The 25607-nt window shown below is 43.7% G+C and overlaps 1 protein-coding gene across 5 annotated transcripts in view; it reads left to right on the top strand.

The window, feature by feature from the left end:
• Nucleotides 1–23054, top strand: part of LOC129700484 (MAX gene-associated protein-like) — a 172098-nt gene extending 149044 nt beyond the window's left edge. For all 5 annotated transcript variants that reach the window (XM_055641009.1, XM_055641011.1, XM_055641012.1 and 2 more), the window contains exons 20-25: nt 5427–5935; nt 8579–8694; nt 16866–16956; nt 17881–18066; nt 18146–18257; nt 22624–23054. In XM_055641009.1, the coding sequence (XP_055496984.1) occupies nt 5427–5935; nt 8579–8694; nt 16866–16956; nt 17881–18066; nt 18146–18257; nt 22624–22925 (1316 nt within the window). In that variant the 3' untranslated portion in view covers nt 22926–23054. The remainder of the gene's footprint in view (nt 1–5426; nt 5936–8578; nt 8695–16865; nt 16957–17880; nt 18067–18145; nt 18258–22623) is intronic.
• Nucleotides 23055–25607: the final 2553 nt, after the last annotated feature.

The raw sequence follows: 25607 nt of genomic DNA on the forward strand, positions 1-25607 counted from the left end.
ATCTGTCTCTGCTTCCACGTTTTTGCCATGTAACATTCTGGGACTCAACTCGGGCTCTTTTTACCGTTGCCCCCATACTTTATTTATCTCCCTATTACTAGAACTCTGGTCCCAGCATAGTTAAGGTGCAGTGCTCGACAATAGGGCAACTATCTCCTTCTCTAATAACCATGTTGGCGCTTCATAAATGGAAATCCACTTTTCCCAGTCTTTGCTCCACATATCCAAGGTAGATATAAAATGTTGGAGAAACTCAGCGGGTGAGGCAGCATCTATGGAGAGAAGGAATAGGCGACCTATCGGGTCGAGACCCTTCTCCAGCCTGATGTCAGGGGAGGTGGTAGGACAAAGGAAGAAAGAAGATGGAGATAGTGGGCCAAGTAGGAGGACTGGGAAGGGGAGGGGATAGAAAGAGAGCAAGGGCTATCTGAAATTAGAGAAGTCTACGTTCATACCGCTAGGGTGTAAACTACCCAAGCGTAATATGAGGTGCTGTTCCTCCAATTTAGGCTGGGCCTCACTCTGACAATGGAGAAGGCCCAGGACAGAAATGTCAGATTGGGAATGGGGGGGGGGGGGGGGGGGGAATTGAAGTGCTGGGCCACCGAGAGATCAGTTTGGTTAAGTGGACTGAGCAGAGGTGTTCAGCGGAATGATCGCCGATCCAGCGCTTGGTCTCGTCGATGTAGAGAAGTTGACACCAGGGACAGCGGATGTAATAGATGAGGTTGGAGGTGGTGCAAGTGAACCTCGGCCTCACCTGGAAAGAGTGTTTGGATCCTTGGGATGGAATAGAGGGGAGTGGTAAAGTGACAGGTGTTGCATCTCCTGCGGTTGCAGGGGAATGTACCAAGGGAGGGGGTGGTTTTGGGTGGGAAAGGGTCGAGTTGACCAGGGAGTTACGGAGGGAATGGTCTCTGCGGAAAGCAGAAAGGGGCAGAGATGGGGAAATGCGGCCAGTAGTGGGATCCCTTTGGAGGTGGCGAAAATGTTGAACGATTATATGCTGCATGCGATGGCTGATGGGGTGGAAGGTGAGGACAAGGTGACTCTGTCCTTGTTACAATGGGTGGGGTAAGAGCGGAGCTGCGGGAAATTGAAGAGACCCTAGTGAGAACCTCATCTATAATGGAAGAGGGAAACCCCCGTTTCCTAAAGATTGAGGACATCTCCGATGCCCTGGTATGGAAAACCTCATCCTGGGCGCAGATGCAGCGTGGACGGAGTAATTGGGATTAGGCAATATAGTTTTTACAAGAAGCAGGGTGGGAAGAAGTGTAGTTGAGATAGCTATGGGAGTCAGTGGGTTTGTAGTAGATGTCGGTCAATAGTCTGTCTCCTGTGATGGAGACAGTGAGATCTAGAAACGGTAGGGAGATGACAGAGATGGTCCATGTGAATTTGAGTGCAGGATGGAAATTAGTGGTGAAGTTGATGAAGTCAATGAGTTCCGCAAGGGTGCAGGACGTAGCACCATTGCAGTCGGCAATGTAGCGGAGGTAGAGTTCGGGGATAGGGCCAATGTACACCTAGAACACCTAGATTGTTCGACGTACCCTACAAAGAGGCAGGCATAGCTAGGGCCCATGCGAGTGCCCATAGCTATGCCTTGGATCTTGAGGAAATGGGAAGAGTCAAAGGAGAAGTTGTTGAGGGTAAGGACCAGCTCTGCTATGCCGAGGAGAGTATTGGTGGACGGAAATAGACTGGTTCTGCGGTCGTGGAAGAAACGGAGGGCTTTAAGACCCTCCTGGTGGGGGATGGAGGTGTAGAGTGACTGGACATCCATAGTAAAGATGAGGGAGTAGGGGCCTGGAAAATGGAAGTCATTGAAGAGACAAAGAGCGTGTGAGGTGTCTTGGATGTAGGTAGGGAGGGATTGGACCTGTGGGGATAGGATGGATTCGAGGTATGTGGAAATAAATTCTGTGGATTTTGGGGAGAAGATAAAATCAAGCCTTGAGGGGCTGGGGAACGATAAGGTTGGAAGCTTGAGGCAGAGAGTTGGAAGTGATGAAATCAGTAATGGTGTGTGATATTAAGGCCTAGTGCTCATCCGTAGGGCCATAGTCCAAGGATAATTAGGAGGTGTCTGAGAGTTGTCGCCTGGCCTCAGTCCGGTAGAGGTCAGCGCGCCAGACTACCATAGCACCTCCCTTGTCGGCAAGTTGGGGTTGCTGCAGAGTGAGCGTCGGGTTGTATGTTCAGGGGCAGAGAGGTTAGAGTAGGTAAGGAGAGTAGAAAATTTGAGGCGGTTCATGTCACGCCGGTAGTTAGAAAAGAAAAAGTCTAAAGAAGGTAGAGAACCAAGAGGAGGGGGTACGTTGGAGACGGGAGAAGGGGTTATCACTTTCCATAGAAAAAGGCCCGGAGACGACGGAAGAAAAGCTCCACATTGTGGCAGACCCGGAACTGGTGGAGGCGGAGGGAAACAAAGGTGAGGCCTCCGCTGAGGACATAACGTTCCGTATCAGAAAGGGGGAGGTCAGGAGGGATGTTAACACAAGGCATGGATTTGGGGTCGAAGGAAGGCAGGTGAGTGGAAGGAGGCCGAGGCGATGTCTGGTGGGGGGGATGGTGGGTGTTCAGAGAGGAGGGGGGCATGGGGACTATTGTATGGGTGGGGAGTAGCTGGGGTCACCTGGCTTAAAGGGGAAGGGGAAAACCCAGTGGATCCCCCACTGAGATTCCCTCTAAGGTGGGGGGGCAGCAGTAGGACCCAGCATAGTCAGGCCCCGTGATGTGGGATTCTGCAACGTGGGCCCGGTGCTGGGCCCGGGACTCAGGTAAGGCGATGTCTGTAGCCGGCTGGTGGAGTGGCGTGAGTCAGCAGAGTTCTTGTCAGCGGGTTTGATTACCAAGTCGGGGTTGCTGCAGACTGAGCGGAGGACTGTGCGTTCAGAGGGGGGAGGGAGAGATATATCAATCTAACTGACCCTATTAACTTTGAGCCAAATTGCCCATGACTCTGGTAATAATCCAGAAGTTATTATCTCTGTTTTATTCTTTTTATTTAGCCCCTTATTGTATAAAATTTCAAAAGATCCTCTGTATCTTACTTATAATGTTGGTAGATACATTGACCGCTGGATTCTTCGCCTCTCCTGTAGTGAGGAATGTATATTAGTTTAATTATTTAGCATTGTCATATTTAATTGCTTTAGTAATTTTAACTATTTGCTAATTTTATTTTGTAAAATGGATTTTAGTTGTTAGAGATTAATGTTCCTCACCTGGCCCAAGTAGGCATCTAAGCCTTTTGCTCTCCTGGCAATACTGGCCTTCACTTTGTCTGCATCGCTTTTAACTCCCTCACGAATGCTACAGTCTCTTTTACAATGTTCACGCAGGTTACAAAAAGCTCAAATTTACCGGACCAAATACAGGGTCCAGGGCTTCTGCAATACCTACCTCGGGATCCCCACACCCCCTTCACTTACATTCTTACGATCTGGTTCGTCATCTTGTGTTCAGTCTAAATGGTTTAATCTAAGGGATGTAATGCCTCTTGGAGAAAATGGTCCAAATAAATTTCTCCCTCCCAGGCTTAATGCATTTTTGCAGCTTTGAGTCACAGACATTTACTGCATAAGTAGTGACCTTGAGCAGAAGTGTTCACAGACAGGAAGTGTTCACATACACTGCAGCAGCAAGATATCTCATGTTCTCTTATTTACGTAGGTTTAATTAATTTGTTTTGTGATATTTAATTATTTTAGTTATTTTCATTATTTTCTGGTTGTCAGATTAATTGGCTACTATAATTATCCCAAGTGTAGGTTCGAGTTAGGAGAAACAGGGTAGAGTTGATGGCCATGCAAAAGCCTATATATGTTCCAGGTAAAATACAGGAGAATAGAACAGAAAAATACACGGGAGAATAGAAATGCTCTGGGAACCACCATGAACTTTATGTCATAAGAAAGTTAAAATAAATAGAAATTTGAGATTTACAGATTGTGGGGGATTATAATTGCAAGAAAACGGAAGAGAAAAAAGCTGTATAACAGCACAGTAGGTATTGCTGTGCCGCACAGCTCCCGCGGCCTAAGTTCGATCGTGGCTTCCAGAGCGTCCTGTGGCCATGTGGATTTTGTCTGAATACTCAGTTTCCTTCTGTATCCCAAGGATGACGGACTGGCTGTTTGGTTAAATGATAACTGGAAATTGCCCTTATTGTTGATGGGTGGTAGGAAAATCGGGGAGGAATTGGTGTGCACGAGAGGGAATAGATTAGAGAAAAATAAACAGAATGAGGTCAATGGGATTTCTCCAATCGAATGCTGAATAGCGTTAGGGAAAAATCCTCTCACTAAACACTGACAAACAAACTATAACATCATAAGGCATAGGAGCAGAATTAGGCCATTCAGCCCATCGAGTCTACTGCCATTCAATCATTTTTTCCTCCCAACCCCATTCTCATGCCTCTTCCCTTAACCTTTGATGCCTTTCCTAATCAAGAACCTATCAATCTCCACCGTAAAAATACCCAGTGTCTTGACCTCCACAACTGTCAGTGGCAATGAATTCCACAGATTCACCACCCTTTGGCTGAAGAAATTTCTCCTCATTTTCATTTTAAAGGTGCGTCCCATTATTCTTTGGCTGTTCCCTCTTGTCCTGCACTTTCCCATTACTGGAAAAATCCTGTCCACATTCACTCTATCTAGGCCTTTCATTATCCGGTAGGTTGTAATGAAACCGCCCCTCATCCTTCTAAAATCCAGTAAGTATTAGCACAGAGCCTTCAAACTCTCTACATATGCTAACCCAATCATCCCCTGGAAAATTCTCGTAAATGGCCTCTTTACCTGCTTCAAATTCAGCATTTCCTCAGATATGGGACCTACAACCTCATAATATTCCAAATGTGACCTCACCAGTGCCTGATAAAGCCATAGCATTACCTCCTTGCTTTCATATTTTAGTCCCTTCAAATTGAATGCTCGCATTGCTTTTGCGTTCCTTACCACTGACTCAACCTGCAAATTAGCTTTAAATTTGCTACGTTGTATTCCATTCTCAGAGGAACATTTGCTCACTGCTGGTTTATGGTGTCCAGATTATCTTCTTCTTCATGATGAACAGTTCAGCGATGCTTAGTCAGGTTTATTGAGAGACACCTACTTACTGTATATATAGTTGCTTGGAATTGGGCTGCTGTGAACCACCTCCTTTGCCATCCTTTCCTAAACATTTTTTGGTAGGGATTAAGGTATTAATTGCTTAATATGTTTTGGTATTTTTACAACAATAAATTTAATGTATTTAATGTCGTATGTCGCTAGAGAAAATTCATGTTGCCGATTCTGAGCTTATTGAGATAACGGTGTCTAAGGGTGTACGAGATGAGGACCATGTAAATGCTGATCCATCACCAGAAGTTAAACAGGAAACTGATGCATTTCCTTCCATGCCTACAGTTAGTGAGCTGGACGATAAGTTCGAGGATGCTTCTATGGACCATCAAAATGCATTAGAACGCCCTACTCAAGCAGAATTGGTTGACCATTCATACACCAGTGAAGAACAGATTATGGAAGAAGAAAATGAAAATTCTGCACTGGAGAATTCCACAAGAACTGGAAAAGGAAGTGATGTTGATAAAGATTCTTCCCGATCTAACCATGACGTGGTTGATAAGGAACCAGACGAAATGCCCAGTATGGAAGAGAAAAATTGGTTGCAAGATGAACAGGTGGAAGTGGAGATTGAAGATAAAAAATGTTGGTTTAAAGCAAGTACATTTAATGTTCCACTTGAAAGGGAAGAAGTTATGCAAAAAAATCCAGAGAATGAGGAACTAGACTTTCATCAAAGATTACTGCAATATGAAAACTTTCCAGTCTCTGATAAAGATATTGCCTCTCAGAGTCATCTGGAGGATGGTGACAGTCGAAGTGATGTAGAGGAAATTGACGTTGATAGAGTGGTGAGTAGTTTCACTTGTCAGCATTGTAATGATCAGCTTGTTATTTGACTCAATAGACAATAGATGCAGGAGTAGGCCATTCGGTCCTTTGAGCCAGCACTGCCATTCATTGTGATCATGGCTGATCATCCACAATCAGTACCCCGTCCCTGCCTTCTCCCCATATCCCTTGACTTTGTTATCTTTAAGAACTCTATCTAACTCTCTCTTGAAAGCATCCAGAGAATTGGCCTCCACTGCCATCTGAGGCAGAGAATTCCACAGATTCACAACTCTGGGTGAAAAATAAATTCCTCATTTCAGTCCTAATTGGCCTACCCCTTATTTTTACACTGTGACCCCTGGTTCTGGAACATTGGGAACATGTTTCCTGCCTCCAGCATGTCCAATCCCTTAATAATCTTATATGTTTCATTAATATACCCTCTCATCCTTCTAAATTCTCGAGTACACAAGCCCAGCTGCTCCATTCTATCAACATATGACAGTCCAGCCATCCCGGGAATTAACCTTGTGAACCTATGCTGCACTCCCTCAATTGCAAGAATGTCCTTCCTCAAATTTGGAAACCAAAACTGCACTCAATACTCCAGGTGTGGTCTCACTAGGGCCCTATACAACTGCAGAAGGACCTCTTTGCTCCTATACTCAACTCCACTTGTTATGAAGGGCAACATGCCATTAGCTTTCTTCACTGCCTGCTGCACCTGCATGCTTACTTTCAATGACTGCTGAACAAGGACCCCCCAGATCTTATTGTACTCCCCCTTTTCCCGACTTGACACCATTTAGATAATAATCTGCCTTCCTGTTTTTGCCACCAAAGTGGATAACATCACATTTATCCACATTAAACTGCATCTGCCATGCATCTGCCCACTCACCCAACCTGTCCAAGTCACCCTGCATCCTCATAGCATCCTCCTTACAGTTCACACTGCTACCCAGCTTTGTGTCATTTGCAAATTTGCTAATGTTACTTTTAATCCCTTCATCTAAATCATTCATATACATTGTAAATAGCTGCAGTCCCAGCACCAAGCCTCGTGATACCCCACTAATCACTGCCTGCCATTCTGAAAGGGACCCGTTAATCCCTACTCTTCATTTCCTGTCTGCCAACCAATTTTCTATCCATCTCAGTACCCTACCCCCAATATCATGTGCTCTAATTTTGCCCACTAATCTCCTTTGTGGGACATTATCAAACGAGAGATAACGTGTTCGGCAATCTACCCTCTCCCTATACCTCCTCCCTCAACTCTGTCCAGAGACCTGACAGTCCTTTCAGGTTTGGCAGAGGTTTACTTGCACCTCCTCCAACCTCATCTACTGTATCCGTTATTCCATGTGTGGCCTTGTAATTCCGGTTCTAATCTTACCCCCCTAGTCTGGTTCAGTCAAACACCGAATGTGAAGCACTGGTATACAACTCTCTTTATTATACAACACCAGTACAATACCTAGTTCAATACCACTGGTCCAATTCTTGTCTCTGCTCATTCATGCCCATCAGCCTCATGCAAATAGAATAACATCAGAAGATCATGGTCTTTGCAGCATTTGCAAAAGATGTCAAGCAGGTTCTACAAAAGCAGAAATCCTCCATATTGTCAGGTACCCAAAATGCCCAATATTATCAGCCTCTAATACATCGGTGAGAGCAAACGTAGAATGGGCGATCATTTCGCTAAACACCTCCGTTCAGTCACCCTGCCCTACGTGATCTCCCAGTTGCTGGACACTTTAACTTCCCTTCCCATTCCTGCATTGACCTTTCTGACCTTGGCATCCTCCATTGTCAGAGGGAAGCCAAATGTAAATTAGAGGAACAAAACCTCATATTTCGCTTGGGCAGCTGACAACCCAGCAGTATGAATATTGATCCCTCTAACTTCAAGTAACCCTTGCATCCCTTCTCTCTCTGTCTCTCTCCCACCCTAGTCGTCGTTCTGTTGAGTTTCATTGTCTCATTGTTCATCATCGTTCTGTTGAGTTTCGTTATCATCTAGCCTGCAGCCAACATGGACTGTTGTGGGCTCAACTGTTCCTTGATATTCGTTACTTTTTTGCAGGTGGTGCACAGCTTTTTCACATGTTGGTCCTATTTGTTACCAGCACCAACCTCCCCCTCCCCTTTTTCACACTGTGCATCCTGGCATTTGTTTCTATTGGAGAATATCCAAGTTATTCTCTCAAATTTTCCTTCTCCCCTGTAGATTCCCTCTCATCCATTGCAGTCATTAACTTTATTGCAGCTGTCCCTGCCTTTTAGGGCTAATCCATTTCTGGAATGAGTGTGCAGTAAATTAGCAGATGATTTGTGAACTGCACTCTTTCGAGATGAAAATCGCCAATGCCGCATCAAGTATTTTTTCGACCAATTTCTCCAACTCTTCCAGGGAAGTACAAAATGCAAAAATACAAATACAAATACAAATAGAGCTTGTCAGAAAAGGTTAAAAATCCGATTTCTAGGCAGTCTATTTTAGTGACAAATGCAAGACAACGTCATGGATTTCAAATGTATTCTTCATTTCTATAAAGCGTGTATAGGGCTGAGCCTGTTCTTTAAAAGTGTAGTGTTTTGGATAGTGCGTGAAGAGTCAGTATCGCGCTTTACTAACCTTAATGTTTTCACAGTTCAACTTAACCTCCAGTGAAGAGGCAGTGGACATCGAGACTGTGGAGGAACTCTCTGAGAAAATCAACATTGCTCATCTTGTTGCTTCTGCCTCTCGTCTTAGAAGCAAATCAAAGTATTGTGATTTTTTTAAATTAATTTGAAATATAATTTGGTTAACATAATGTGTGTAGTTACAGATTTCTGTAAAATTTGTATATGAGAGTATTGATGAAAATGTTCATATTGAGACATTATTCCCATTAGTAGATGGTCCAAGCACCAGAGTACTGATTCAACATTTTGTCAAAAGTTGCCAAGGGTGATGTGAGGAAAAGTAGTTTAACTGAGTTTTGTAGTTAAAGGTAGTTGTGATTGGAAGTTGCTATCAGAGCTTTTGAAAATAAACAGGGGAAAGGCACAAATGAGAATAATCTGCAGACGATGGAAAACCGAGCAGGTCAGGTGCCTCTTTCTGAACTGCAACAGTTCTATGACTGTCTGTATAGTGCAGTTACAACCTTAGTAGCAGTGTTGGCAGGTCAGCGATGTCTAGGAGGAAATTTACATTTGATGTTTAATGTTTCGGTCACTAGATTTCCAAGTAATTAAAATAATGAATGGTTTATGTCACAAGCTCAATATCTCCCTCAAGTGGCTTGTCGAAAGCTGTTCCCTTGGAACATATGTGCAACATACTTAATTTTTATTGGATTAGGTTTGTTTAAAGTACTCGAACTTGATTTTGTTTTGGTAAAAAATTATTATGTAGTAGCAGTTACAAAATTTTTAGATTTAAAAAATCTAGTCTGCAATTTATCCCATCAGATAAAGCATAAAAAGAGGTTTTATTTGACACCCAATTCACTTTCATATCTTCAGTGTTAAATACGTTATGGCCATTTTCATACTCTGAAATTAGCATCTTGTTCCCTATTGCTTTTCCATTGACTTAACTCAAAAGCTGTGATCGAGGACAGTCAAAAGCCCATAACTTGCTTAAAAATTAAGAGAACTGAATGAAATGTTCAGTTATTATGGATTGAAGCATTCTGAAACAAATATGAAACAATCTTACTTAGATGACCTGAAATTAAAGCATATAATTAGTTAGTTACCTAATAGTAGCTAATTACAAAATTCAATTACTAGATCTAAACATCTATCCATTTCTTAAGAAAAAGTTGAAATAGCCTAAGTGTCCAAATAACATTCACACAAGAATTCACAATATAACATGATTTTTAAATCTCATTGTCATTAATTTATAGGCCAAATGGAAAGAATTTAGTGTTTAATTCCCATAAATTAATGGGCAGTTAAATCATCTAGCGAGTGAGATGTTGTGGAACGCGATCGTTTGGAATGTTGCGGTTGCGGTGAATTTAAACCCCATATTGGCAGGAAAAAAACAGCCGATTCGTATGAGGCCTTAATCACATTTTCGCCGATGAAACTTTGATTAAGAAGCAAGTTTATATGTAAAATAGACGACTAACCTTATGTTTTGTCTCCTACGTGAGATCCGTCCCGTTGTCGGCGTTGACGACGTTAGAAGTAGATTTTTATTTTACTCCAGCAATTAAATTGTCCAGTGGGTTTTTTTTTCAACTTCCGGAACGATTTTTCAGCATCAGGTAGTAGCCCGAGAAAATATATCTCAGACAGGCAGGAGAAAACGGCATTTTAATCCCCCCCCCCCCCCCCCCCAAAGGCGCCAAAGTCGCTCACATGGCCAGTGACAGAACTGCAGCGCCACTAAAGGTAAGTTTTGTAACAATCATGATTGTTTGAAATAATTATTTTAACGTGCCTATAACAGGCTGCCCCCTCCATCTCCAGGTAATCTCAGTTAGGTGTACTAGCTGAGATGATAGGTGTACTGAAACCCTTTCCCAACTGAATAGATGCAATCTGTGAGGACTGAGACATGTGCAGAACTACGAGTTTTAATTGGCATGTAGTTTGTAAGTGTTATCCTGGCCAATCTCACCTTCCAGCAAGAGTATTCCTACTCTTTAATACATATTCCAGCAGCAAATAAACCAAAGAAAATAAATCAAATCTTTTTCATGGCAATCCCCATAGATTATCCTTTGAACTTTATTCAGTGTAATCTAATGTTTCTGTGATGTCACTGCAATAGGAAGGATGCCATTGAACTGGAAAAGTGCAGATAAGATTTAAGGGCCTGTCCCACTTGGACGACCTAATCCGCGAGTTCTGGCGAGTTTGCCCTCAACTCATACTCGCAGCAAGGTCGACACGAGGTCGTAGGAGGTCTTCTTCGTAACTTCGTAACTCTCCTTCATGCTCGAGAATGGTCTCCGCGTACTTGAGGCCTCATCTAGTAGCAATGTTACAAAATTTTGAGATTTAAAAAATCAAGTCTGCAATTTATCCCATCAGATAATGCATAACAATAAGTTTAATTTGACACCTAATTCACTTTCATATCTCAAGTAATAAAAAAATTATGGCCATTTTCATACCCGGAAATTAGCAGCTTGTTCCCTATTGATTTTCTATGGACATAACAAAAAAGCTGTGATCGAGGACAGTCAAAAGCCCATAACCTTCTTAAAAATTAAGAGAACTGAATGAAATTTTCAGTTATCATAGATTGAAGCATTCTGAAACAAATATAAAATAATCTTACTTGGAGGACCTGAAATTAAAGCATATAATTAGTTAGTTACCCAATTGTAGCTAATTTCAAACTTCAATTACTAGATCTAAACATCTATCCATTTCTTAATAAATGATTAACATTTTTAAATAGCCTAAGTGTCCAAATAATATTCACAAATAATTCACGATAAAACATGATTTTTAAATCTCATTTACATCAATTTATAGGCCAAATGGAAGGAATTTAGTGTTCAATTGCTGTAAATTAAAGTCAATTTAAATCGGCTTTCTAGTGGGTTCCTGTGAACGCGCTGGTTTAGAACGTTCACATTGCAGTGGATTTGTGCCCCCAAATGCCCAGAAAAATACTGCGGGATATAATGAGCCCAAAATGAGCTATTCGCTATAGAAAACTTTATATACAGGGTTCTTAAGAAGCCCCTTTTAATGTAAAAATAAGGTACATACCTTTAATTGTTTAAGAGGGAACTGCAGATACATACAGAAAAGCTGGAGAAACTCAGCGGGTTTGCATCTATTAGGAAATAGGCAACGTTTCGGGCCGAAACCCTTCTTCAGAAGGCTGAAGAGGGTTTCGGCCCGCGTTGCCTATTTCCTTCGCTCCATAGAGCTGCACCCGTGTTTCTCCAGCTTTTTTTAAACTTTATTGTTTGCTTTATAAAAACCTGGGGGGCTGCGAGATTATGAGAAGGCCATAACTATTATACAAGGCCATAAAAACTAATAATACCTTTTGCGACGGGGTCTTTCAGCGATTTTCCGTTAATGATTTACTAGGCTGAACATTTTCGATTGCAACAGCCTAGTTAAAATCGTGTTTTAAACCCACCCCCTCTAAACAGCGCCAAAATCACACACAAGGGGTAGGGCAGATTCTCAGACACGATTCAGGTAGGTTTTGTAACATACCTACAGCTAGGTCATGGCGTTTTTTTCAATATGTTAAAAAATGGCCGCGAGTAAAAAAATGTCGCCACGGAAAAAATCAATACTTTTTTTACTCGTAGGTTTAGTCGTAGTAGGTTGCCATGTTAGTCGTAGGTAATCGAGGGTAGTCTAAGGTAGTCGTAGATAGTCTTCATCATAGTCAAAGGGAGGTCGAAGGAGATAGAAGGAGGACGTCTTCACTCTCCACTATTCGGTGTCCAATTTTCCCGAAGTTAGTCGTAGCTAGTCGAAGCTAGTCTTCAACATAGTCGAAGGAGGTCGAATCTACGTAGTTGAAGGAGACCTACAACATGTCAATTTTTTAAACTCTTCTAAACTCGCCAATTAGGTCGCCCAAGTGGGACAGCCCCTTTACAAGGATTTTATCAGGAATTGAGGGGCTGAGCTGGAGAGGTTGGGCAGGCAAGAACTTTATTCCTTAGATGGGCAGGATGTTGAGGGGTGAACTTATAGAGATGTGTGAAAGCATAAGAGGAATAGATAGGAAAAACATGAGCACATATGTTTAAGGTGAGAGGGGCAAGATTTAATATGAACCTTTGGGGCAACATTTTCACTCTGATATATAGAACAAGCTGCCAAAGGAGGTAGTTGAGGCAGGTACTATAACAGCATTTTAAAGACACTTGGACTAGTAAGTGTGTAGAAAAGGTTTAGAGGGATAAGGGCCAAACACGGGCATATAGGACTAGCTGAGACGAGACATCTAGGTCGGTAAGGATGAGTTGGGCCGAACGGCCTGTTTCCGTGCTGTATGTCTGACATCAATCAATCAGATTTATTCATCACATACACAATAAAGTGCAGTGAAATGAACTTGCCAGCAGTGGTACAATCAAAAAAAAACACACGATACACAATAAAAATTTAACACAAACATCCACCACAGCATTCTTCACTATGGTGGAAGGCACAAAGTAAAGTCAGTCCTCCTCCATTGTCGGGGCCATAACCCTCCACAGTCGCCGGTGCGAGCAGCCAAATGTACAAGCCCTCTTGTCTGGAAGGTAAGTCCCGAATCGGTGCTTCCTACTGGAGACCGCGGCTTCAGGATGTTGTAGGCCGGTGGACGGAGCTCTTCTCCAGGGAGCCCCAGCAAGGGGATCCCAGGCTCCAGACGCAGCGCACGCAGCTAGAAGCTATGCAGACTGCGGCTTCAAGATGTTGTACGCTGCGGGCTGGTGGTCGGAGATCTTCACCTCCGGGGATCCCCAGCAAGGGATCCCAGGCTCCGGGCGCCGCTCCCGCAGCTAGAATCTCCGCAGACAGTGGCTTCAGGCTGTCCGCAGGCCAGTGATCTGAGCCACGCTGCGCCCGCTACTGAAGCTCCGGGCCCGACTCCGGGGAAGGCCACACCAATCCATGGTGTTAAGCCGCGAGGGAGGCGACATGGAAAAAGTCGCCTCTCCGTGGAGGATGCGACCGAAAGCGGTTCCCCCCTTTTCCCCCCTCTACACCCCCCACACAAGACACTCCAAGATACATTAAATCACACCTTTAGACACTCTTTAAAAAAAGGCAAAAAACGTAGAAATGACAAACACGTTTCTGGCAGGACAGCCGTCTCGCAGCGCCCCCACCGACCGAAGATGAGGCGTGGAATACAAGAGGTAACATTAGTGCCACTGAGCACACTACACACTAAAATACAAAGTTTGGCCAAAGGGCCCGTTTCCATGCTGTATTACTCTTAAGACTCCAGGACCAGAACTGTTTGCAGTACTGAAGTGGTCAAATAAAATTCTGGCATAATCTCCCTGCTCTTGTATTCCACGTCTCAACTCAGTTTGTTTCACTACCTTTTTAATTATCTGTTGTCAATACACTCCTAGGGTACTCTGTTGCTCCACAGCTTTTAGTATCATCTACTTGTATTGCATCTCTCTCCCTCTCTTACACCTTGAGATTGAACGTCATTTGAAGTTTTTCTGCTCAACTGAGTAGTCAATTAATACCTTGCTGCATCTTAGAGCTGTCTTCCTCGATTTCAACCACATGGACAATTTTTACATTATCTACCAACTTGTGCAACTCGCCACATTTATTTAAATTTTAAAGCATTAATACAATTTATATAAAACTCTGAAGCCCCATCTGTAGCCTTCCACTGCCAAAAATAACCATCAGATACTATGTTCTCCATTCTTCATCTGATCAGGTTTTGAATTCAGTTTGGCACACTCCATTAGATCCTGCAAACATACTTTTTTGGTTTGCCAGTCATGTGGGACTTCATCAAAGCCTTGATATAATGTACAGTGCCTGGCAGGGTATGGGGACCTCTATTACATTGCTTGTTGTAGCAGTGATTCAGCTGCTAATATCATAGTATCGATTGAAGAATGGAGGATTGAGGCATTTTCTACATCTTGAAGGCATTTCTGAGGATGAACCTGCTCCGTCGTTCCTATGCTCACCTGGATAAGCTGGGAAGCACTGTGAGAGTCATGTTTTGTTTTTTTTTGCTTCTCCAGTGCTTTTAACATCATCCAGCCTGCACTGCAAGGGAGCAAACTGACAAAGATGCGGGTGGATGCTCCATTTGTGTCCTGGATCACCATCTACCTGACTGGATGACCATAGTGTGTCAGTCTACAGAATTGTGTCTCGTACATGGTAGTGAACAACATGGGATTGTCCTCTCTCCCTTCCTGTTCACCATCTACACCTTGGACTTCAGATACAACTCTGACTTCTGCCACCTGCAGAAGCTTTTGGATGACTGCAATTGTGGGCTGCATCGGTGAGAGGAGGGAAGCTGAATACTGAGGTGTAGTCAACGACTTTGTCGAGTTCTGTGGGCTGAATCACCTGCAGTTCAACACTGACAAGACTAAAAAGGTGATGGATGACTTAAGGAGGAAAAGGAACCCCTCTGTCCCCTGTCTCCATCAAGGGTGTGTATGTGCAGTTTACCAAGGAGTACAAGTACGTCGGAATGTACCTGGACGGTAAACTTGACTGGTTCAGGAACCCTGAGGCACTGCATAAGGAAGGACAGAGCCGTCTATGCTTTCTGAAGAGGCTCCGCTCTTTCAACATCTGCAGTAAGATGCTGCAGATGTTCTTATCAATTGGTGGTGGCCAATGCCATCTTCTACGCTGTCCTGTGCTGGGGTAGCAGGGTGAAGGCCGCAGATGCCAACAGAATTAACCTCATCAGGCAGGCTGGCTCCCTCCTGGGAGTGGAGATGGATTCATTGGAGGCGATCTTGGAGGGGAGGATGCTCCTCAAACTGTGGAGCATCTTGGATAATACAGGTCACGCCCTCCATGACACACTGGTCAACCTGAGGAGCACCTTCAACACAGACTGTTTCCACCAAGATGCAGCACAGAATGCCACAGGAGATCCTTTTTTCCCGTGGCTATCAAACTGTATAACTCCTCCCCCTTCTGTCGAGGGGTAGACTGACTCCCCCCTCCCCCTCCTCCCCAATCTTTGCACATCCCCAATCCTGGACTTTCCACACATCACTTTAATTTCATGTTTTATGTACCTTGTTGTGCATTATGACTGTTGGCAGATCAATTTCCCTCCTGGGATTAATAAAATTCTATTGTATCGTTAGTCCTTGCAAATCCTGAAGTTGTTCGGACTGAACTCCTCTCTACCTCCTTGAGCTAAGTTATGATGAATTACTGATGAACTTATCAAGTTCCAATACGCAGACAACTACTGTGTTGCAGCTCTCTCAGAAAATAATCTACAAAAGATCCTGACTGCCGTCAACGGTGCATACACGAACTTGGACGCCATCAATTCCAAGAACACTCAGGTTATCTACCAATCATCACCAACTGAGACAAATCGGAAAGAACCATCAATTCAACTTGGTGAAACAACCCTGGAAAATGTGGGTTACACAAAAAAGCTGGAGAACCTCAGCGGGTGCAGCAGCAACTATGGAGCGACGGAAATAGGCAACGTTTCGGCCCGAAACGTTGCCTATTTCCTTCGCTCCATAGATGCTGCTGCACCCGCTGAGTTTCTCCAGCTTTTTTGTGTAACCTTCGATTCTCCAGCATCTGCAGTTCCCTCTTAAACCCTGGAAAATATGGATCTGCCATCTGGAATTACCTGTCCTGAATGTCGAAGAACTTTCAAAGCCAGGATTGGACATAAGCCACCTGAGTTCATAAAAACAGCGAACATAGACCATCATCCTCAACCTCGAGGGATAGCTACGATGATGAACTACACTGTTCAACCTTCAGTCAACAACTTAATAACTTAAGGAATCAAACTCTCAAAGCCTTGACATTTGTGGTTTTTTTAATTTTTTTTACTCATATTATGGTGCCAGTTTAGAAAAAATGGGTGAGTTTGGACATTGTTCTATTGTTGGGCAATCCTAAATCCTACAACTAGGCTTAATTGGTATTAGATACTTGCACATTAATGTAAATGTGGAGTTTGTGTTTATATGGACACTGTTTTACAGTGGTTTGTTCTGTATAAAACCACATTTTGGGATATTTCTTGCATCATGGCTTTAAGTTCTATAAAGGAGATGTTGACCAGTATTTAGCTTTGCTGTTCTTCAGTTTTAAAGTAGATGGGATCAGTGTTGACCTTCCAAAAGTTCATTAATTAAATATTTTGAGAGTCTAACTAACTAACCCGGCATGTGTGTTAAAGTTTTGTGTTCAGATTTGTTTCCTTGTTACATCTGCTGGTTGATACATAAACCTTTTTCCTTCCAGATGCCATTTCCACAACCCATATGTTACAAATAAATCGAATGAGGAGGAGGAGGAGGAGGAGGAGGAGGAGGGCGACATCAAATCCAAGCCAGTAAGTTCCTGTTAGGAGCGCTTTGAATCAATAGTTGATAGGGTACCCTCGGAGAGCGATAATACCTGTGGATGGAAAGCATTAGTGGGGTTATTTCATGTCCTACATTTGGACTGCTGAAAGAAGTAGGAAAATCTTTATAAGAGTTGGTCTTGCTGTAACCCATAGCAGGCATCACTTTTGTCACTGTTTTGCAATATAAGAAAGTAGATGCAGATGTAGGCCAGTCCCACCATTCAATATGATTGTGGCTGATCTGCCTAAAGCCTCAACTCCTGTGGCAGTTTCTTATTGTCAACTCTCTTATCTTTCAAAAACATTTTCTGATTGCTCTTTACCCACAACAATCTTGGCCCCACAAATCGCTGGGAGAATTCCAGAGATTTGCCATCCTCTGAGAGGTTAACTACCCATCTCAGTTTTAAACATACTTGTTCTTGTATTTCTGTGTCCTTGTTCAAGATTCTCCTTTGAGTTAAAATCTCTCAATATCCTGTTATGGAGACATAAAAGACTGTAGATGCTGGAATCTGGGACAAAAAAATAAACTGCTAGAAGACCTTAGCAGGTCAAGCAGAATCTGGAGAAATGAGATGGATGACATTCTGGTCAGGACCCTGCGGCAAGGTCCCGACTAAAAACATCAACCATCACTTTTCTTCAAAGATGTGTTTGTTCCAACAGATTTTATCACCGTCATACTTTCAGGATCATGCATATTTAAATCAGATCACCCCTCTTTCTTCTAAATACTCTCTCCAGTTTATTTAGCAATTCATGATAGGAAAACACACTCATCCCTGGAATTGAGTCTAGTGAATATAAAAAAACATTTCACATTCCCTGCTTTGTCTGATCCAATGACTGTTGGCAACTGCAAGAATTTCGGAACTGTAAAATCTTGATTATTTCTTGCACCTTTAGAAACAAATTGCTGATCTCGATAAGGAAGCAAAAGATCGGCTGGATGCTCTGGTAGTGTATCTGACCGCGCAGACAGGAAATGAGCGGCGGAGGCGTTCTAAGAAGCGACACCTCTTTGAAAAGCTGAAGAAAACTTTGGCCATTCGCGGGGAGGAGAAAGTTTCAAAATACTTTATCCTGAAGCAGGTTTGTAAAGATATTTGAAATGTCTAAGTTCCTGTATTGTTCAGAATATTTTGTGACTGTTAGTTCTCTGCTGTTGTAGGCATTTGCAGAAATCCAGAATCTGCAGGATTATTCTGATTGTTTATCAGCTTGGAAAAGTATCCAGACTCGCAGAAGGGATTCTCTTATTCGAAAAGTCTCTCTATTGACAGGTAAGGACTGGCTGCTGCTCTCAATAATACCACTTATTTGAAACTTATTAAGTGCAGAAAAATAACTTTAACTCCTCTGTCACGTTTGTTGGGGAGTTGGTGAATTTATTTTCATGTAAGGAGACAGGAAGATCGGTTTGTAGACTAATAATATTCATTAGTTGCACAGATTCTAAAAGCCACACAGTCAACGTTATTAGCTGGAGTACCGTGCTGATCATATTTATTGCAGATGCAAAGTTACTTAAAAATACTCCGAATTTGCATTAAACATCACGATATAATGAATATTTCTAGATTCTGCAGCGCTATCGTGCGGAATGCAACCATCTTTTCTGTCATGGATGAGAGAGCCGTCTGTGTAACGGCTAGTTCCCTTTGGACACAAACTCCCTTTGGACATTTTACCGTTTTTCCAAGATCAATTTGCCTGCAAATTTCACAATCCAAGGCTTGTTTTAACACCTCCTGGCGAATTTTTGGATGCCACCATGTTTCTTTTGCCATCCTTTCCATTCCCTCCTTACCAGCAGGCGTAAGAGAGTGAATATAGTTTAAAAGAACGGGCAGAAAAGCATCAGTTAGACTAACTTGTCCGAGAGGAGTGAACCACAAGTCAAAGAATCAACGGTGCAGCCCTCTCGTTTCCAGAAATCGCGTTACGCAGCTGAGGCATCCCCCTGCATTAACTTTACATAACCCATGTCTGGCAAAGCCGTTCTGCCTACTAGTTTTCTTTGTGTGTCTTGTGTGGGGGTGGTGTGGGGGGGTGAGGCGACTTTTTCCAGGTCGCCTCCCCCGTGGCCTAACAGCGATGATCGGGCAGCCTTTCCCGGAGACGCGCCCGGGACTTCAACGGCGGGTGCAGCGTGGACTCTCGGCGTGGAGAGGGCGAGCCATCGCTGGTGCGAGCCGGAGGGGAGCGCACTGTTTAGCTGGCCCACGGCAGCCTGAAGCCGTGGTCTGCAGAGCTCCAGCTGGCGCGGCGTCCGCAGCCCGGGATCCCTCGTGGGGGACCCGTGAGAAGAAGAAGCCACCACTAACACTTCCGGCCCACGGCCAACTTCTATCGCGGGCCCGGCTTGGACTTACCATCACCCCTGGAGGGGAGCTTCGACCGCAGGCCCTGTGGTCTGCAGTGCTTCTGCAGTGCGGCGCGGCGTGGACTTTAAATCTTCGACCGCCGGCCTGCGGCCTACACCAACCTAAAGCCGCCATCTCCAGTGGGGAAGAGCCGACTCTGGACTTACCTGGACTTTTACCTGTCTGCACTTCTGGACGCCCACAGCGACGGCTGCGGAGGTTGAGGTCCCGACCACACGGGAAAATGGAGGAGGACTGGCCAAATTTTGTGCCTTCCACCACAGTGATGAATGCTGTGGTGGATGTTTGTGTTAAATTTTTATTGTGTATTCTGTGTTCTTTATCATTGTACCGCTGCTGGCAAATTCATTTCACTTGCACTTTATGTGCAATGTGACGAATAAAACCATATTGTATTGTATTGTAGAATCTTTGGTTATGTGTGGACCATGGTACAGGATTCGCAAGCTGCCGCGTGGCCAGTGATGTCAGCAAAGTATTCTCTTGGGAGACTTCGTCGTGGCCGCCCGTATGGGCATTACACTTAATAATGACCAGGTGGGCCGGGAGGGTTAAGGCTTGTAGTAGGTTTGTCACATAAGTTGAGTTCTTTTTTTCACAATGGCAGGCAGTGACTAGTGGGGTACCCCAAGGCTCAGTACTGGGACCCCAGCTATTTACAATATATATTAATGATCTGGATGAGGGAATTGAAGGCAATATCTCCAAGTTTGCAGATGACACTAAGCTGGGGGGCAGTGTTAGCTGTGAGGAGGATGCTAGGAGACTGCAGGGTGACTTGGATAGGCTGGGTGAGTGGGCAAATGTTTGGCAGATGCAGTATAATGTGGATAAATGTGAGGTTGTCCATTTTGGTGGCAAAAATAGGAAAGCAGACTATTATCTAAATGGTGGCCGATTGGGAAAGGGGGAGATGCAGCGAGACCTGGGTGTCATGGTACACCAGTCATTGAAGGTAGGCATGCAGGTGCAGCAGGCAGTAAAGAAAGCGAATGGTATGTTAGCTTTCATTGCAAAAGGATTTGAGTATAGGAGCAGAGAGGTTCTACTGCAGTTGTACAGGGTCTTGGTGAGACCACACCTGGAGTATTGCGTACAGTTTTGGTCTCCAAATCTGAGGAAGGACATTATTGCCATAGAGGGAGTGCAGAGACGGTTCACCAGACTGATTCCTGGGATGTCAGGACTGTCTTATGAAGAAAGACTGGATAGACTTGGTTTATACTCTCTAGAATTTAGAAGATTGAGAGGGGATCTTATAGAAACTTACAAAATTCTTAAGGGGTTGGACAGGCTAGATGCAGGAAGATTGTTCCCGATGTTAGGGAAGTCCAGGACAAGGGGTCACAGCTTAAGGATAAAGGGGAAATCCTTTAAAACCGAGATGAGAAGAACTTTTTTCACGCAGAGAGTGGTGAATCTCTGGAACTCTCTGCCACAGAGGGTAGTTGAGGCCAGTTCATTGGCTATATTTAAGAGGGAGTTAGATGTGGCCCTTGTGGCTAAGGGGATCAGGGGGTATGGAGAGAAGGCAGGTACGGGATACTGAGTTGGATGATCAGCCATGATCATATTGAATGGCGGTGCAGGCTCGAAGGGCCGAATGGCCTACTCCTGCACCTAATTTCTATGTTTCTATGTTTGACTGGTGTTCCGGAGGAGGTAAGAAATTATGAGCACACTAGTAAGCATCAGTAAGGAGAGATACAAAGTATTAGTTCAAGAACTTTGATCAAGACTGGAAAAGTAAGAAAATAAAAGTTTTTAAAGTTCCAGTGAGGATAAAGGGAGGAGAGAAGAGAGGAAATGTTTGTGATATTGAGCAGAATAAAATTGCCTCGGTGACAATTATTATACCGACAGAGATGGAAGATAAAAAATAACCAAATCCATGAAGGGTGAGGAAAAATGGGGAGGGATTTAGCATTTGTTTTTAAGGGCTGCATTTGCCCACATGGAAGATTAGGCGATGTTCCTTGAAATTACATAGATTATGACTGGAGCCATGCAGGAAGCCAAAGTCAGGTTAGAATAGTGTTGAGAACAGTGAATTACTGTGACAGGTGATTGGAAACTGAGCATTGTTCATGCAAACTGCATGTGTGTGGAACAGAGTGGTCACCAAATTTGCATTTGCTTAGTCCTTTGTAGAGAAGTCGATGTTGTGGGCACCGAATGCAATGCACAAATTTGCAAAACTGTGCAAGTGAGTTACTGCTTCTCCTGGAGGGATTATTTGAGTCCCAGGCAAGAGAGCACATATTATATGGGTCGGTGCAATAAGAAAGGATATTGCTGATGTCGATGGAAGATCGGGCCAAGGAAGGGCAGAGCAGCAAGTCCCTTTGAAGTGCTAATAGGGGAGGGGTAAATGTCAGTTGTTACAACCCATTGAAGATGTTGGAAATTACCTATTGAATTTGGAGGCTGCTGAGGTACATGGTGAAGACAGAGCAAACTTTATGGTTATTCTGGCTTTGAGGATGGCTAACAACAGATATGAGGGAAATGCAGGAGACGAGTTGAGAGCCCTGTCAATGTGGTGAGGGCAAAAGGAGGACATCTTTAAGGCACTGGTGTAGAAAATCTCACCACAGCAACTAAAATTGATCCAGGGTAACTGGATACTGGGCACAAAGAATACTGGTAACTAAATTATCTCCTGAGATGGTGTAAGAGATGTTAAGAAAGGGAAAGAGTCAGAAACAGCCTGTGTTAAAGTGGAGCAGGATGGAAATTAGTAGTCAAGTCAAGTCAAGTCAAGTTTATTTGTCACACACACATACGAGATGTGCAGTGAAATGAAAGTGGCAATGCTCGTGGACTTTTGTGCAAAAGACAAACAACCAAACAACCAAACAAACTATAAACACAATCATAACACACATAGTAAAGATAAGAAAACTTGGGAATTCTGTGTGAGTGCGGAGAGTAGCATTACTATAGTCATCAACGCAACAGATGGAGGGGACTGAATAAGACTGAAAGAAAAACAGATCCACGTATCCGACAGAGAACACATACTGCTCAGAAACCTTGAACAACATGGAAGGATATCTTACCTCACTTCTTTCAGTTGCAAGGAGTGAAACTGGAGTTTTTGGATTATGTAATAAGGTTAATAATTCAATTGAGGCCTAACTTGTTGACATGAGGTGTAGAATTAAGAAGAGAATGCTCAGAATGTTAAGAAGATGTTCACATCAGCTTACCTAAGATTTAATCATTGCTGTATTTATTTTATTATATGTTTTGTTTGTAGGGAAAACTGAGGAAGATATTTTGAAGAAACTGGAATATAACTGCGCAAAGCAGAGAAGACTAGATGTTGAGACGAGAACGTCCATGCTGGAAGGAGATGATGCAAGTGAACAGCATTCCGTCAGTTGGAATACAGCATCTATATCATCAATGGACTCTCTCCAGAAGGTGGCCATGGATTTGCAAATCCAGAAACCACCCAATGTCATGATGCTATGTAGTGGTCAGGACTTAATTTCTGAGGCTGGTCGAGCAAGACCTCTTATTCTCACCAGGAAACATTCATCAACTCCCCATATGTAATTTTGCCTTCTATAGGTAGTATAATGTTTTTGTATAATTGCACGTTGTGGAAGCCACTTGGTGTAACACTTATTTTCTCATCTGTAGTTGGTAAACAATATTAAGCAATTTCTAAATACAGTGGTTGGATATATCTTGTTCCGTTTGCTTTTTGTTAATTTGCACTCTACGTCTGTCCTCTCCATCGCTGAGTAACAGGAGAGTTGGGTGGAGCCCTCCAGCGTTAAATGTGTCTTGAAGATCATTTGGGCCCCCTATCTACTGAAGACTTTTCATCTGCATAATCTGCTGGCAAAAATATTTTCCACATTCAGTTTTGCTGATACACAATGAAATATTATACAAATAGTGGAAGATAATTATTTTTTTGTTTCATTTCAAGTCAACTTTATTTGTCACATACACATACAAGACGTGCAGTGAAATGAATGTGGCAATGCCTGCGGATTGTGCAAAAACTACAGAACAGCATAGAACAGAATCAGTATTTACATAATAGAAAAAAAACAGCAAATTTAAAAAGCCACAACAGAACAATAAATTGATACAGTAAATTAGTCCCTGGTGAGATAAGAGTTTACAGTCCCGATGGCCTGTGGGAAGAACGTCTCATCCCCTGTTTTCACAGCATGACAGCGGAGGCGTTTACTTGACCGTAACAGCTGGAACATTCCGTTGCTGGGGTGGTAGGGGGCCTTCATTATGTTGCTGGCTCTGGATCTGCACGTTCTGATGTATAGTTCCTGCAGGGGGGCGATTGTAGTTCCCATAGCCCGTTCGGCTGAACGCACTACTCTCTGGAGAGCCTTCTTGTCCCGGGCAGAGCAGTTCCCAAACCAGATTGTGATGTTGCCAGACAAGATGCTTTCTACAGCCCCTGAGTAGAAGCACTGAAGGATCCTCATAGAGCCTCTGAATTTCCTCAGCTGCCTGAGGTGGTAAAGGCACTGCCTTGCCTTACTCACCAGAGCGGCAGCGAGTGTTGTCCATGTTAGATCCTCTGTGATGTGGACTCCCAGGTATTTAAAGCAGCTCACCCTATCCACAGTAGCCCCATTTATCTCCAATGGCGTATATGTCCTCGGATGTTGTGCCCTTCTAAAGTCCACAATCAGCTCCTTAGTTTTTATGGCATTCAAGAGGAGGCTGTTGTCCTGACACCAGAGTGCCAGATCATCCACCTCCTCCTGGTAGGCCTTCTCATTATTATCGGAGATCAGGCCCACCACCGCAGTGTCATCAGCAAACTTGATTATGGAGTTGGAGCTGAACCTGGCCACACAGTCAAGTGTGTACAGGGAGTACAGTAGGGGGCTGAGGACGCAACCCTGGGGGGGATCCTGTGTTCAGGGTGAGGGTGCTCGATGTATGTCTTCCCATCTTGACTACTTGGGACCTGGCGGTGAGAAAGTCCAGGACCCAGGCACACGGGAGTGTTAAGTCCCAGTTCCAGCAGCTTCTCAGCAAGTCTGGTGGGGACTATCGTATTGAAGGCTGAACTAAAGTCAATGAACAGCATCCTCACATAGTCCCCCTTCTGGCTGTCAAGGTGTGCAGAACCTGGGAGACCGCATCGTCCGTGGATCTGTTCGGACGGTATGCGAATTGTAGCCGGTCCATGTTGCGAGGGAGGAAGGGGCAGATGTTGTTCTTGACCAGCCTCTCAAAGCATTTCATGACTACCGAGGTGTGGGCCACCGGTCGGTAGTCATTCAAACAAGCTGGAGAGGCATTCTTTGGTACAGGTACAATGATGGATCTTTTGACGCAGGCAGGGACCACGAACTTGGCCAGGGAGAGGTTGAATATTGTGGTGAGGATTGAAGTTCGCTGAGTGGCACAAGACTTAAGTACTCGCCCAGATATACCATCTGGGCCTACAGCTTTCCTCGTGTTCACACGTGTCAGAGCCCTCCTCATATCGTGTTCGGTCAACGAGAATGTGTGCACATCTCCAGCGGAGGATTTCTGTTGCTACCTTCTACAAAGATAATGAAATAACTTTTGAGGCTGAGCAACTTAGAAGAAACGGGTACACCTTGAATGGGGATACAGTGCCCTCCATAATGTTTGGGACAAAGATCCATAATTTATTTATTTGCCTCTGTACTCCACAATTTGAGATTTGTAATAGAAAAAAAATCACGTGGTTAAAGGGCACGTTGTCGAATTTTACTAAAAGCCATTTTTATACATTTTGGTTTCAACATGTAGAAATTACAGCTGTGTTTATACATAGTCCCCCCCCCATTTCAGGGCACCATAATGTTTGGGTCACATGGCTTCACAGGTGTTTGTAATTGCTCAGGTGTGTTTAATTGCCTCCTTAATGCAGGTATAAGAGCAGCTCTCAGCACCTAGTGTTTCCTCTAGTCTTTCCATCACTTTTGGAAACATTTATTGCTGTTTATCAACATGAGGATCAAAGTTGTGCCAATGAATGTCAAAGAAGCCATGTGAGACTGAGAAACAAGAATAAAACTGTTAGAAACATCAGCCAAATGTTAGGCTTTACCAAAATCAACCATTTGGAACATCATTAAGAAGAAAGGGTGCACTGGTGAGCTTATTAATCGCAAAGGGACTGGCCGGCCAAGGAAGACCTCCAAAGCTGATGACAGAAGAATTTTCTCTATAATAAAGAAAAATCCCCAAATACCTGTCCGACAGATCAGAAACGCT

The sequence above is a fragment of the Leucoraja erinacea genome, chromosome 9 (genome assembly GCF_028641065.1).
Source record: "Leucoraja erinacea ecotype New England chromosome 9, Leri_hhj_1, whole genome shotgun sequence".
Classification (NCBI taxonomy): Eukaryota; Metazoa; Chordata; class Chondrichthyes; order Rajiformes; family Rajidae; genus Leucoraja; species Leucoraja erinaceus.